Raw genomic sequence first — 15810 nt, forward strand, 5'->3', positions numbered from 1 at the left:
AAAGACGAAATTCCAAAATATTTGAAAAAATCTCCAAGGGCATGAAGGACAGAGGCTATAACAGGGGCCCGCAGCAGTGCTGCGTGAAACTTAAGGAGCTCAGGCAAGCCTACCAAAACACCACAGAGGCAAACGCCCGCTCGGGGTCAGAGCCCCAGACATATCGCTTCAAGAATGAGCTGCATGCAATTCTAGGGGGTGCCCCTACACCTACCCCACATTTGTACGTGGACTCCTGCAAGGGAGTGTCACGTAACAGGGATCAGGGTTTTGGGGACGAGGAAGATGATGAGGAGGGGGAGCTTGAAGATAGCGCACACCAGGCAAGCAGAGAAACCGTTCTCCCCGACAGCCAGGAACTCTTTATCACCCTGGAGCCAATACCCTCCCAACCTGGGCTCCCGGACCTTGACGGCGGAGAAGGCACCTCTGGTGAGTGTACCTTTGTAAATATAATACACGGTTTAAAAGCAAGCATGTTTAATGATTAATTTGCCCTGAAGACTTGGGATGCATTCGCGGCCAGTACAGCTACCGGAAAAGTCTGTTAACGTGTCTGCGTATGGAGCAGAAATCCTCCAGGGACATCCCAATGAAACTCTCCTGGAGGTACTCCCAAAGCCTTTGCAAAAGGTTTCTGGAGAGGGCAGCCTTATTGCGTCCTCCATGGTAGGACACTTTACCATGCCAGGCCAGTAGCACGTAGTCTGGAATCATTGCATAAGAAAGCATGGCAGCGTGTGGTCCCGGTGTTTGCTGGCATTCAAGCAACATCCGTTCTTTATCTCTCTGTGTTATCCGCAGGAGAGTGATATCATTCATGGTCACCTGGTTGAAATACGGGAATTTTATTAAGGGGACATGCAGAGGTGGCCATTCCTGCTGGGCTGTTTGCCTGTGGCTGAAAAGAAATCATCCCCGCTGTTAGCCACGTGGTGGGGGGAGGGGTGAAGAGATCATCCCAGAGAATTGTGTGTGGGGGTTTAGTTGGGTTTGTGCTGCACGTTAGCCGAAAAACATCAGCCACTCCTTTTAAACAGCCAATGTGTCTTTTTCAATTTTACTCTCCCTTTTTTTCCTCCTGAAGCTGCAAATGTTTCAACGCTGCTACGAGCATCTCCGTCCCAGAGGCTAGCGCAGATAAGAAGGCGAAAAAAACATACTCACGATTAAATGTTCTCTGAGCTCATGCAGTCCTCCCACAGTGACAGAGCCCAGCAGAATGCATGGAGGCAGACAATGTCAGAGTCCAGGAAAGCACAAAATGAACGCGAGGACAGGAGGGATGAACGCGAGGACAGGAGGGACAAGCGAGAGGAGAGGTGGCGTCAGCGTGATGAGAGGAGGCAGGATGCAATGCTAGTAATGCTAAGGCTACTGGAGGATCAAACTGATATGCTCCGGCGTATGGCTGAGCTGCAGGAAAGGCAGCAGGAGCACAGACCGCCGCTGCAGCCCCTGTGTAACCAACCGCCCTCCTCCCCAAGTTCCATAGCCTCCTCATCCAGACGCCAAGAACGCGGTGGGGGGGACCTCCGGGCACCCAACCATTCCACCCCAGAGGACTGCCCAAGCAACAGAAAGCTGGCATTCAATAAGTTTTGAAGTGCAGTGTGGCCTTGTCCTTCCGTCCTCCCCTCCTCCACCACCCCACCCGGTGCTTCCCTCATCCCCCACCCCTCCCAGGCTACCTTGGCAGTTATCCCCCCATTTGTGTGACAAATTAATAAAGAATGCATGAATTTGAAACAACAATGACTTTATTGCCTCTGCGAGCGGTGATCAAAAGGGGGAGGGGAGGGCGGTTGGCTTACAGGGAAGTAGAGTCAACCAAGGGGGCGGGTTTTCATCAAGAAACAAACAGAACTTTCACACCGTAGCCCGGTCAGCCATAAAACTGGTTTTCAAAGCTTCTCTGATGTGCAGTGCGCCCTGCTGTACTCTTCTAATCGCCCTGGTGTCTGGCTGCGCGTAATCGGCCGCCAGGCGATTTGCCTCAACTTCCCACCCTGCCATAAATGTCTCCCCCTTACTCTCACAGAGACTGTGGAGCACGCAGCAAGCAGCAGTAACAATGGGAATTTTGGTTTCACTGAGGTCTAACCGAGTCAGTAAACTGCGGCAGCGCGCTTTTAAACGTCCAAATGCACATTCTATCCCCATTCTGCACTTGCTCAGCCTGTAGTTGAACAGCTCCTGACGACTGTCCAGGCTGCCTGTGTACGGCTTCATGAGCCATGGCATTAAGGGATAGGCTGGGTCCCCGAGGATAACTATAGGCATTTCAAAATCCCCAGCGGCAGTGGTGAGCTGGAGCTGGTTCGCACCTGTCAAGGTTCCTTCCCCACTCTGAACTCTAGGGTACAGATGTGGGGACCTGCATGAAAAACCCCCTAAGCTTATTTTTACCAGCTTAGGTTAAAACTTCCCCAAGGTACAAACTATTTTTCCTTTTGTCCCTGGACTTTATTGCTGCCACCACCAAGCGTCAAACAAAATATAACCAGGAAAGAGCCTGCTTGGAAACGTCTTTCCCCGCAACATCCCCCCAAGCCCTACACCCCCTTTCCTGGGGAAGGCTTGATAAAAATCCTCACCAATTTGCATAGGTGAACCCAAACCCTTGGATCTTAAGAACAAGGAAAAAGCAATCAGGTTCTTAAAAGAAAAATTTTAATTGAAGAAAAAGTAAAAGAATCACCTCTGTACAATCAGGATGGTAAATACCTTACAGGGTAATTAGATTCAAAACATTGAGAATCCCTCTAGGCAAAACCTTAAGTTACAAAAAGACATAAAAACAGGAATATACATTCCCTCCAGCACAGCTTATTTTATCAGCCATTTAAACAAATCAGAATCTAACGCATATCTAACTAGATTGCTTATTAACCCTTTACAGGAGTTCTGACCTGCATTCCTGCTCTGGTCCCGGCAAAAGAAAAAACACACAGACAGAGAAAACCCTTTGTTTTCCCCCACTCCAGCTTTGAAAGTATCTTGTCTCCTCATTGGTCATTTTGGTCAGGTACCAGCGAGGTTATGTTAGCTTCTTAACCCTTTACAGGTGAAAGGTTTTTTTCCTCTGGCCAGGAAGAATTTAAAGGTGGTTAGCCTTCCCTTTATATTTATGACAGCACTGGTTCGCTGGAACCGGTTGTTAAATTTAGAAGCCGACAACCGGTTCTAAAAGGGCTTCTAAATTTAACAACCAGCCAAAAGTGGCACTTTAGGCGCCAAATCCGTGGGTGCTCTGGGGCTGGAGTATCCATGGGGAAAATTTGGTGGGTGCAGAGCACCCACTGGCAGCTCCCCTCCCCACCCCTGACCCCAGCTTTCCTCCACTCCGTCTCCCCGCTTGAGTTACGCTCCGCCCCGCTCTGCTTCTCTGCCCCCCCTTCCCGGCTTCCCACGAATCAGCTGTTTGCACAGGAAGCCTGGGAGGGCTGAGAAGCAGGCCTTGGCTTCGCGCTCAGGCCCAGGGAGGCGGAGGTGAGCTGGGGTGGGGGGGCGCAAGGAGGGCCACCCACGCTGCAGCAGGTAACCCGGTGGGGGGGGGCGCGCGCAGGGAACCGCTCCCTGCCCCAGCTCACCTCCGCCACCCTCGGCCTGAGTGGGAAGCCGCCGCCTGCTTCTCAGCCCTCCCCGGCTTCCTGCCGAACAGCTGATTCGCGGGAAGCCGGGGGTAGGAGGGTGGAGAAGCAGAGCAGGGCAGCACGTTCGGGGGAGGAGGCGGAGCGGAGGTGAACTGCAGCACCCACCAAATTTTCCCCGTGGGTGCCCCAGCCCCGGAGCACCCACAGAGTCGGCACCTAAGGCGCCACTTTTGATGTGATCAGTGGGGGGAGCGGCCGCTCTCCCTGCTCCCCCGCTAGCTACGCTACCCTGCCCCTAGGAGCCAGAGGGACCTGCTGGATGCTTCCCAGGAGCCACCCCAGGTAAGCACCTCCAGGACTCCCCACCTCACCCCCCAGCAGGTCCCTCTGGCTCTTAGGGGCAGGGCAGGCACCCACTACGGTGGCCCACAAGACCCTCCTGCCTGGTTCCAGGGGCAGTCAGGGGACAGAGGAGGGGGTTGGATGGGGCAGGAGTCCCAGGGGGCGGGGGCAGGCCACGATGCCCTCGTGGGGTGAGGAGGGAACCGGTTGTTAAGATTTTGGCATCTCATCACTGCCCAGTGGTTATTTTCAGGTCTGGAAAGTAAGTCCCTTGCTGCAGCCGTTCCCACAGACCAGAGTTCCTAAAGATGCGAGCATCATGTACCTTTCCCAGTCATCCCACGTTGATGTTGGTGAAATGTCTCTTGTGATCCATCAGTGCTTGCAGCACCATTGAAAAGTACCCCTTTCGGTTTATGTACTGGCTGCCCTGGTGCTCCGGTCCCAAGACAGGGATATGCGCTCCGTCTATGGCCCCACCACCATTAGGGAATCCCACTGCAGCAAAGCCATCCACTATGACCTGCACATTTCCCGGAGTCACTACCCTTGATAGCAGCAGCTCAGTGATCGCGTTGGCTACTTGCATCACAGCAGCCCCCACAGTAGATTTGCCCATTCCAAATTGATTCCCGACTGACCGGTAGCTGTCTGGCGTTGCAAGCTTCCAGAGGGCTATCGCCACTCACTTGTGAACTGTGAGGGCTGCTCTCATCTCGGTATTCTTGCACTTCAGGGCAGGGGAAAGCAAGTCACAAAGTTCCATGACAGTGCCCTTACGCATGCAAAAGTTTCGCAGCCACTGGGAATCATCCCAGACCTGCAACACTATGCGGTCCCACCAGTCTGTGCTTGTTTCCCGGGTCCAGAATCGGCATTCCATGGCATGGGCCTGCCCCACTGCCACCAGGATGCCCAAATTTCTGGGGCCCATGCTTTGAGAGAAGTCTGTGTCCATGTCCTCATCACGCTCGTCACCGCGCTGCCGTCGCCTCCTTGCCTGCTTTTGCAAGTTCTGGTTCTGCATATACCGCATGATAATGTGCGAGATGTTTACAATGCTGATTCACCAGTGGTGAGCTGGAGCCGGTTCCCACCAGTTCGCTAAAACCGGTTGTTAAATTTAGAAGCCCTTTTAGAACCGATTGTTCCACGAGGGACAACCAGTTCTAAAAGGGCTTCTAAATTTAACCGGACAAAAGTGGCGCCTTAGGCGCCGACTCCATGGGTGCTCCAGCCCTGGAGCACCCAAGGGGAAAATTTGGTGGGTGCAGAGCACCCACCGGCAGCTCCCCAGCTCACCTCCACTCCGCCTCCTCCCCTGAATGCGCCGCCCTGCTCTGCTTCTCCGCCCCCCACCCCAGGCTTCCCGCAAATCAGCTCTTCGCATGGGAAGCTGGGGCAGGCTTCCTGCTCAGGCCCAGGGAGGCGGAGGTGAGCTGGGGCGGGGGGGCACGAGGAGGGCCGCCCGCACTGCAGCAAGTAACCCGGGGGCGGGGGGGGGCGGGCAAGCAGGGGAACCGCTCCCTGCCCCAGCTCCCCTCCACCACCCTCAGCCTGAGCAGGAAGCCACCACCTGCTTCTCAACCCTCCCCGGCTTCCCGCCGAACAGCTGATTCGTGGGAAGCTGGGGGGCGGAGAAGCAGAGCAGGGCGGTGCATTCAGGGGAGGAGGCGGCGCGGAGGTAAGGTGAGCTGGGGCTGGGCACGGGGCGGGGAGCTGCCGGTGGGTGCTCTGCACCCTCCAAATTTTCCCCATGGGTGCTCCAGCCCTGGAGCACCCAGGGAGTCGGCGCCTAAGCCGCCACTTTTGATGTGATCAGTGGAGGAGCGGTCGCTCCCCCTGCTCCCCCCCCCAGCTACGCTCCCCTGCCCCTAGGAGCCAGAGGGACCTGCCGGATGCTTCTTGGGAGCTGCCCCAGGTAAGCACCACCAGGACTCCCCACCTCCCCCCCAGTAGGTGCCTCTGGCTCTTAGGGATGGGGTGGGCACCCACTACAGTGGCCCACGAGACCCTCCTGCCCAGTTCTGGGGGCAGTCAGGGGACAGCGGAGGAGGGTGGATGGGGCAGATGTCCTGGGGGGGGCGTCAAGGAACGCGGGGGGGTTGGATGGGGCAGGAGTCCCAGGGGGCGGGGGTGGGCAACGACCCCCTCATGGGGTGAGGAGGGAATCCGTTGTTAAGATTTTGGCAGCTCATCACTGCTCATAACTGCCATGGTGATCTGAGCAGGCTCCATGCTTGCCGTGGTAATGGCGTCTGCAGGACAGCAGAGTTGCAGGGGCAGCGGTGGTTGGATGACCAGTTTTGCAGACCTGCTGCACCGTCTGCTTCCAGGACACAACAGCTGAGCGGGCTGCATGCTTGCCGTGGTATGGCGAGACAAGAGCAGCCGAGCAGAGTTGCAGTGGAAGCAGTGGACGACGATGGTCATATAGACAGAGGACCTGCGAGACCACCAGGAGAGCAGAAAAGCAGAGTGGCAGCAGAAGCGGTCGTTCGATGACGACGGTTTGCAGACCTACTGCACCGTCTGCTGAAAGCAGTATGGCTCCCGCACGGAAAAAAGGCACAAAACGATTGTCTGCCATTGCTTTCATGGAGGGAGGGGCGACTGACGACATGTACCCAAAACCACCTGTGACAATGCTTTTGCCCCATCAGGCATTGGGAGCTCAACCCAAAATTCCAGTGGGCGGCGAAGACTGCGGGAACTATGGGATAGCTACCCACAGTGCAACTCTCCAAAAGTCGATGCTAGCCTCGGTACTGTGGATGCACTCCACTGACTTAATGCGCTTAGTGGGGGGACACACAATCGACTGTATAAAATCGTTTTCTAAAAAATCGACTTCTATAAATTCGACCTAATTTCATAGTGTAGACATATCCTGAATAAGCAGTAAATTGTCAAATGAATGAAACACACTCAGTTTGCATCCTCAGACTCTCTTCACAGAACTTCCTTTAGGAGGAGGCTCAAAGGAGAGTAGTATGTTTAATACAGAGTCAAAGAGCAGAATACGGATGCAATTGCTTCCACTGCAGCCCTAAGGAGGATTCTCAAGGGATGCCCCTCTTCTGGATACCCAGAAGAAAACAACACTGAAAATCCTACTCAAAAGTAACGCTTCTGCTCTCGGTGAAATCAATCATTTCCCCATAACACAGACAGCGCAGCTATGTAAGTATCCTGCTGCCAGACACAACCATAATCAGTTGTCATCTCGATTCCACCACCCAGTAGCACACTGCTGATCAGTCACTAATACCCTGCCACACGCATTGCAAATTCCCTAACTCGTTTACTCTTCATATCTCAAGAACTTCCAGTGGTACATTCCCTTCCCTATTCCATCTGAACTGAAGTGCTCATGTTAAATCACACTTGGGATATTATAGGCAGATATCCCATTCATCCACATCCTATACCATACTATACCATACCATATACACCCATTTCCCACTAGCCATTTGGTTACCTGATTCGGAGGTCGTCATCTTCTCCACCCCAGCCCCAGTAATTGTTAGAGAATCCATTCACCTTCGAAAACTGATCCCTTGTTAGAACAGTTACTCCCCCAAAATATCCCTGGTAACGCAACCTAGAAATGGACAAGAAGGTATAGTGAAAAAAACTGAAAGATAGAAGTGACATGAAATTTAAGAACTAATACTACTGGAAACACAGCCCTGAAACCTTGGGCCCAAGCTGCAAAGTTTGAATCAAGGTCTGAACTTTCTCCAAAATTCAAAGGTGTTCAGGTCCTGGATTTAGGCCCATTTTGCTCCAAAAAAGAATGATTCACTTCAGAGTACTAATCAGAACAACTCTCTCTCCAACTGGCAGTCTGGAGCATTCTTTACTTTGCTCTTTAACTCTGGACCTGTCCTTGCCAGTCAAAGATGGCTCTGTATCCCAAGAGCTCTAAATGAAAAGGGAGGCAGCAAGGCTACACAATGACATACTGAAAGGAAGGCAAGCTATTTTCTAATTAGTGGATTGGTAGTATTACAATTTGACAGTAAAATCTTGAAGACTGGATATGAAAAACTGATTGTAATGGTACGGAGCTAGAGGCACTGCAGGACAAATTCAGAGGTGATGTGTAAGATACTGTAATGTGTAAATTACATAGTGATAAATTAGTGTAAGGAAGCTTGACTCTAAGGGAGATTAATTTCAGCTTCTAGCTTCTCTGTCCTGGAAATTACATCAATTAGGTGACACACTTTACTCGCTCTTTTACCCTCTTGCTAGTTGCTTTTTCTGACACACTCCGCTCCTCTGGCCTTCAAGGCCTGGGTTACAACACAGCCTGCCAGGTGATATGCAAGTGGCTATAAATTATATGTTGGTGAGTAAGTCTAAGCAGATGTAATGCGTAAGCTGAAGAGACTGGAAGAAGGTGTCCATTGCAGTTTATACAGAAGATAAGCAAAGTAAACTGAGCCTGGAAGACCCAAGATCATTTCTTTAGTGTGCCCAGCATGGAACAGTCTCCCACCAATGACCAAAATAAGGGCTCCCACCCACCTATTTCCCCAGCCTATTTTCTTTCTACAGTCAGATGATTTAGGCTGCTCCTTGTACTCCTGTCACTCTCTGGGACTGCAGTCTGCTTCTCTAGAGACAGCATGCCTTGTCTATCTGTGAGCAATGAAAGACGCTGTTCTGGCTGGATACACTCTCCCTCTGATGTCTCACCTCTTCTTTCTCTTCTTCCCCTCCTTCTTACAACTTCTCTTCCTGCTTTCCCTTCACCTCCTCCCCCAGCATGCCAAAGGAGATCATCAGGCTGCAGCATGCAAGGATTGATGGGGGGGGGGAAAGGGTTTGAGATCCTATTTTGGATAGAACTTGCTGGGAATTTTAGCTGTGTCTCACCACCTACAAACTGTAGTGATGGGTGGTTTAGAAAAGCAGACTGATTTGATCAGCTAGATGGACCAGCAAGTACCTCATCTGTACAGACAAATGCGGGGGTTTGAGTGCAAGCCCATTTGAAAGCATGAGCCCTTGCACCTAAAACTAGTAGCTCTTCTAGCGATCTGAAATGGGACGGTGGGTTAAGCCTGCCAAGGAATGGGGAGGGACCAAAAAACCACTGACTTCAATTCAAGGTTTTGAATTCATTTCAGGCCAGTCACATTAGATCTGTGCAAAGTAAACAGAATTATAATGAGGCCTCATATACACACACCTCACCCATTTCACAATCCAATTTTGCTCTCTATTGGATGTGTCATTGGACTCCCTGCAATAGTGTTGCCAAGTGATCATCCCTATTGCTCACCATAATCCACATTTGCTGGAACAGTAAACAAGGGTTTATAGCCATTAACCTATGGGCCTCAATGTGAATGTGATTTTGTTGTTTGAAGCAAATCAAGTGGCATCATCCCAGCCTTGAGGAAATTCCAGGATGCCCATCTGCGGAACAGTGAATACTTGTTGTGCACAACAGTGGGGATAATAAAGAGCTGTTTCTAATCCGCTGTTCATCAGGTGAAGCTCCACAAACCTGCTTTACTCAAGACACCCTGTTGCACAACAGGTTTTAAGGCTGAAAACAGCTTATTACAACAGGAAAAGCCAATCTCTTTTGAGTTTTGTGAATGGGCTTTTAACAAAGCAATAGGAAAGGAGTGATAGACTCCACCTAATGACCCAGTTGTGCGTGTATTAGTGTTCCAGCAACCTCAGAGGCGTTCTTTCTTAGGGGAAGAGGTGGAAGCCTCTCACCTGGGACTGTTAAAACTAGACTGGGAAAAAAAAACACACTAGAAAATATACAGTAGCAACAACTGTGTTCTGGCCCCAGGGAGCTAGAAAGGTTTTCCATCCTCAACTTCTGGGATTCAATATTGTAAGTCTGAGGAGAAAAGGTTCTTACTGTTCCAAAGAATCAAAGATCAAATTGCAAACTATACAAATACAGAACTACCGAAATGTAGCCACTCTGGGGTGAGTGCAGCAGCCAAGTAGACAGTCACCACATAGCAACAGGAGATGAGAGGAGATTTTCTACAAAGCCACTAGGGCAAATCCCTCCTTTTACAAAAAATGCCCTATAAAAGTGTCTATGTACAACAGATAGGCCCTTGCATTTTAAGGTCCTGTTTCACAGGCACCAACTCTGTGGGTGCTCTGGGGCTTAAGTACTTAGGAAAAAAAAAATAGGATATGTTCAGCACCCATGGACAGTGGCCCCGCCCGTGCTCTGCACTGAAGCCCTGCCTCCACTCTGGCTCTTCCCCTGTGGCCCCGCCCACGTGGTGCCTCTTCATGCCCCTGCCTCACCTCTTCCCCGAAGCCTCCACCGCTTGCTCCTCTCCACCCCCATCACTCGCCCTTAAGGCAGGAGGGACAGAAAGGAGTGAGCAGCCAGCAGAAGGTGCTCAGGGGAGAGGGCACAGGCACAGTTTGGGGGAGTGCAGGGAGGCACTTTCCCCTCAAACAGAGGTGAGGTGTGTGTGTGTGTGGGGGGGTGTTACATGGGGTCATGTGCCACTTCTCCCCCCTTCACCCCGATTTCTGTGAGCACTGAGCTGTAGAGCAGGCTTGCTCTGCTTGGCCCGCAGGGCAGGCCTCCCCCTTCTACCCACCCTGCCCGGCATGTTTTGGCTCAGGCAGAGCAGAGCGGGCAGGACAGAGCAGCTGTTCTCCAGTGCTCCGGGCTGCTGCCTCCTGGGTCCTAATGCCCGCCTGTTTACCATACAACGGTATGTGCGGGGGTGGGGGGGGAGAATAGACAGTGGGCAGGGAAAGAGAAGGAGATGGGGCAGGGGACAGTGGGGAGAGGAAGGGGGAGGGGAGAGGGAAGAGGAGGGGTTACGGGAATGGATGGGGAGGAAGCAGGAGCCCAGCATGTGGCATCGGCTCGGCAGCACCAACAGCCCCAGCAGGGAGGTGGCTGCAGCAGCACTAGAGCAGTGACATTGCGGCCACAGCTGGCACCGAACTGGCTGCCAGCAGCAGCTGGGGCTCCCCTGTTAAGCCAATTCATTCCCCCACCACCACCACCCCCGGTACCACTCCAGGCAGGGGGAGAGACGCAGTGAGCCAAAGAAACTGGCTTCAGTGTGCACCTGTGTGCATGCATGGGCACACTCCTGCTCCCTCCCCACAAAACAGCAGTCAAACTACGCCTATGGGAGGGGAGCGGAGAGGAGCATCGGGGGAGCGGCGGACCAGGGGCAGGAAGAGGCGGAGCAAGGGCAGGGCCTCCAGGGAAGAAGCCAACCAAGGGTGGTGCACCTCCTGGGAAAAACAAAAGTCAGCGCCTGGGTCCTGTCTGAAAGATCTGCACCTAGTAAACTGCCTCATTTCGCCACCTCAGCAGGACAAAAGGCCGAGTCAATCCCGATGGGGTTTTAAGACGTGGTTCCAGGCACTAGGGCTCTATCTGTCTAGGTTCTTACATGGCTCTCCTGAACATAGGATCGGAGTCTCTCTCACACGATAATGAAGTTGCTGGGATATAGGGAAGAACTGTCCCAATTTTAAAGATGGGTACAGGAGGCAGAGATTTTAAAAAGTGACTTGTCCAAGCTCACATGGGAAGCGTGTGGCAGAGCCAAGAATTAACCCAAGATCACCAGTCCAGTGCCTTAACAACATACCTAGCCCTCTGACGGATTCCCCCCCGCCTCCAAACCAAGGCTCAAACCACTAAGTCATGTGAATGAAAACTAACAGCTCTTTCCCAGGGACAAAAGGCGGCTTAGAAAATTAACTGGAAGAAAATCGCTAGTAAGAGAAAAAATTCATCTGTGATTCATTACTCAAAACAGATACAGTAACTAGGGCATCTGAGGCCATTCAAGTGCCTCAAGGGTCATTCCATTGTTACTCTTCTGGAATCCAACTGACTCTTGAATAACTGGGGTGCTTGCTTCTACTGTGTTCAGTGGGCTGGTATTCTCTTTGCAAGGCACAGTACTTCCGGAAATCTGTTATGAGTCTGGTTGGAATCCTGGAGTTAGACTGACTGAGTGGTAAGGGAGACAAAATGGGAGAGGTAATATCTTTTATTGGACCAACTTCTGTTCGTGAAAGAGACAAGCTTTGGAGCTCCACAGAGTTCTTCTTCAGGTCTGGGAAAGATATGGTAAGCGGCTGTTTATCTCATGTAAGGATCTGCACATTAAAGTCTTCTCCTTGCCCCTCCCCTCCCCTCCCCCACATCTCTTTATAAAGGGTATAGAAGAGTTCTACTTTTACACACTGCAGATCAGCTTTTGAGTAGCACAACTTTTATCACTAATATTTGTATTGGCATGGCATAAAAAAAGGAAGGACATCTTCAAAGAAAAGGCTACAACATTCCTACTCAAACTCCTCTAAGTATTCAGGCCAAATTTGAGGGCCTTGTTTATTTGAGGCGGGTGGGACTTGATTTCCTATTTCACACTCTAGATATATTATTTGTGTTTCAGTAACACCTAGAGGGCCCAACTGTCATCAGGACCCCCCTGTGCTATGAGCTGTAAAAACAGCTAATGAGAGAGGCAGGATCATTCTCCCTAAAGTTGCTCTAATACAGTTTCCTCTTCTACAGATGTAGGCCTGATATGAAGATCTTACAGAAGAGGAAACTTTATTAGAGTAACTTTTGGGAGGATGATCCTGCTAAAATCACAGGACCAGGAGACCTGAAATGAATTCCTGGTTCTGCCACAGTGTCTATGCATAACCTGTGGTACATCACTTAGCCCCCTCAGAACCTCCATTACCCCATGTGAGAAACAGGGCTAACCACAGTGACCTACCTCACTGGTGATTTGAGAGACTAGATTCATTTATGTTTGTAAAGATCCTTGGATGGAAGGCACTATAGAAGGGCACCTATCATATGAGATGGCACCAATCTAAGGGTCCTTTAGAAAGGGGAATGTTACCAACGATCTGGCAATTACTAGTCAAAATGTTCTCCAAGCTCTTTCATTCCTACCTGTACCCAGTGTTGTTCCTGCCAACTACAAGGTGCTTTGGTTGTTTGTCACACATGTACATGTTAAAGTCATTCTCTGGCACCAGGTCCACATCATGGAAAATGAAACAGTCCCAGTTTTCCTCCTTCAGGGCCTCCAAATATCCTACATTCAGCAATTTAGCTCGGTTAAACTTGGTATTGCCAGCCTGTGAATAAGGAAAGGAAAACAAGGCATACATCAAACCCATTAAAGGTTATTTGCAACCTGCCTGGATTCCATCCTAATCGCATAGGTTACAGTATCCTTCATGGCTCTCAGCCTTTATACTGTACCAAGTTCTCACACCAAACAAAGAGCTATTCCTTGACATTATATTTGGGCAACAAAGCAGCCAATATTGTGAGGTGTTTCTTCATCCCCTACCTGTCATGAATGGCCATAGACAGAGTCAGACAAGGCACAATGTTATCTAGCTGCCAGAAGTAACCTAAGTTGTGTGATGCTATCCTACTCCCATCACTTCTTGCCTTAGAATTTCCATCAGACAAAGTAATGAAAGAGCAACGACCATGTGGCTTAGGAAGCGCGGAGTGTAAATGCAGTTATTATTAGCATGAGTTACATAAACATAAAAAATAACTCTATTCTAAAATTTAGCACTTTTCCTCCATTGATTTGCGAGCACTTTACAACAAGGGAAAGTATTGCTATTTCCATATAGAGAAACTAAAGCACATAGAAGTTAGTGACTTGCTTAAGGTCACACATTATGTGCAGAGCTAGGGAAAAAATGTGGTACTCCTACCACACAGTCTGGTACCCTACTCGCAATCTACACACACTGTCTTTTATATACACAGAGCTGTACCGGGACTCCTGGCTTCGGATTTTATTTTATTCTATTCTATTTTTTACTGGATTGTACATGTTTACTTTTTGCTATAGTTTGGTGCCTCTTCCCTTTTCAGAAGGATCTGTTCTATAGGTTTATTTTAATTGTAGCTGAAGAATTTTGAGCTGTAGTTAGTCGTTTCTTAAGCCTATGATGGTGACAAAATTCAGTTAGAGCAATGACGCAGCCATCTCATGAGCATGCATGCATTTGAATGCACGCACGCACGCACCCACACGCTAGCCTGCAGAACACATCCTGTGGCTATGTGTGAACAACGGCCTGCAGTGCAAACAGAAAGAGAATGACAGTTCACATTCCCTTTAAAAAGGAACTTGACTATTTTCCATCTTTATCAATGTGTAGGAGCAGGATTTTATAATTGTACTATAAGAGAAGAGGTACTAATGTAGGTCTTGATTTCATTTTACCAGCCACTCCCCCATTTGAATAGCAGAAAGGAATGACCCTCTGGGACATTGGTAGAAATGCATCTGACTGCCAGTATCTGTACTGATGTTAAGGCAGGGACAGACCAGAACAATCCTTATGACTGATTATGGTCACCCTTTTGTTTTAGGATAAGTTATAATGTCTACTATGGTTTCCTATATGTAAATTAGGCACTCTAGATAAATATACATTTCTTTGTTTTAAGGTTAAGTAAGTAAGAGACAGGATCTTGTACTGTGTCTATGTTAAGAAGATTCAAAATAAACAAAAAGAAAAGGAGGACTTGTGGCACCTTAGAGACTAACCAATTTATTAGAGCATAAGCTTTCGTGAGCTACAGCTCACTTCTTCAGATGCATATCGTGGAAACTGCAGCAGGCTTTATATATACACAGAGAATATGAAACAATACCTATTCCCACCCCACTGTCCTGCTGGTAATAGCTTATCTAAAGTGATTTCCAGCACAAATCCAGGTTTTCTCACCCTCCACCCCCCCACACAAATTCACTCTCCTGCTGGTGATAGCCCATCCAAAGTGATAACTCTTTACACAATGTGCATGACAATTAAGCTGGGCTATTTCCTGCATAAATCCAGGTTCTCACATCCCCCCCACCCCCATACACACACAAACTCACTCTCCTGCTGGTAATAGCTCATCCAAACTGACCACTCTTCAAGTTAAAATCCAAGTTAAACCAGAACATCTGGGGGGGGGGTAGGAAAAAACAAAAGGAAACAGGCTACCTTGCATAATGACTTAGCCACTCCAAGTCTCTATTTAAGCCTAAATTAATAGTATCCAATTTGCAAATGAATTCCAATTCAGCAGTTTCTCGCTGGAGTCTGGATTTGAAGTTTTTTTGTTTTAAGATAGCGACCTTCATGTCTGTGATCGCGTGACCAGAGAGATTGAAGTGTTCTCCGACTGGTTTATGAATGTTTGTGCTGGAAATGAAGAAGTGAGCTGTAGCTCACGAAAGCTTATGCTCTAATAAATTGGTTAGTCTCTAAGGTGCCACAAGTCCTCCTTTTCTTTTTGCGAATACAGACTAACACGGCTGTTACTCTGAAACCTGTCAAAATAAACAGACACTGTTCGTATTCTCAAAGGTCTCTGTAAAAAGACTGTTTGTGTATGAGGAATGTATGCATCAGGAAAAGATAAGGTGTGAAGGCCATTGTTATAGCCAGATGGTCAAGGAAGAAGGAGTAAAGAGTCTTAATGACACCACAAAATCATCAACGCACATCCATAATGAAGGAAGAGCAAATTGACGACCCTGAGGTGAAGGCTGGCACCCCTAAAGGCAGGACAATTGATTACATCGGAATCAGGACAGGATGACCCTCTCGGTGGTGTATTGGAAAGTTTACATCAAAAGATACACCAATTAAGAAGTAACCGGTCACAAACTGACACAGCAAAATCCATAGACTTCAACAGAGAAAAAAGACTATAAGAACAGGGTGCTTGGCCATGGGACTTTGGGTTCATCTTGTCACACTCCAGGAGCATCGGATCGCGACAGACAGAGCCCTGCTCCCCTCTGCGACCAATCTGGCTGGCTACTAGATTGATCCA

At 49.5% G+C, this 15810-nt stretch overlaps 1 protein-coding gene across 2 annotated transcripts in view; it reads right to left on the reverse strand.

Annotated features, from left to right (window-relative positions):
- B4GALT4 (beta-1,4-galactosyltransferase 4) overlaps positions 1-15810 on the reverse strand; it is a 103057-nt gene that overhangs the window by 17129 nt on the left and 70118 nt on the right. For both annotated transcript variants that reach the window (XM_078848326.1, XM_078848327.1), the window contains 2 exons: positions 12895-13082; positions 7420-7542 (listed from right to left, as the gene is read on the reverse strand). In XM_078848326.1, the coding sequence (XP_078704452.1) occupies positions 7420-7542; positions 12895-13082 (311 nt within the window). The remainder of the gene's footprint in view (positions 1-7419; positions 7543-12894; positions 13083-15810) is intronic.

This window comes from Lepidochelys kempii, chromosome 1 (genome assembly GCF_965140285.1).
Source record: "Lepidochelys kempii isolate rLepKem1 chromosome 1, rLepKem1.hap1, whole genome shotgun sequence".
Lineage (NCBI taxonomy): Eukaryota > Metazoa > Chordata > Testudines > Cheloniidae > Lepidochelys > Lepidochelys kempii.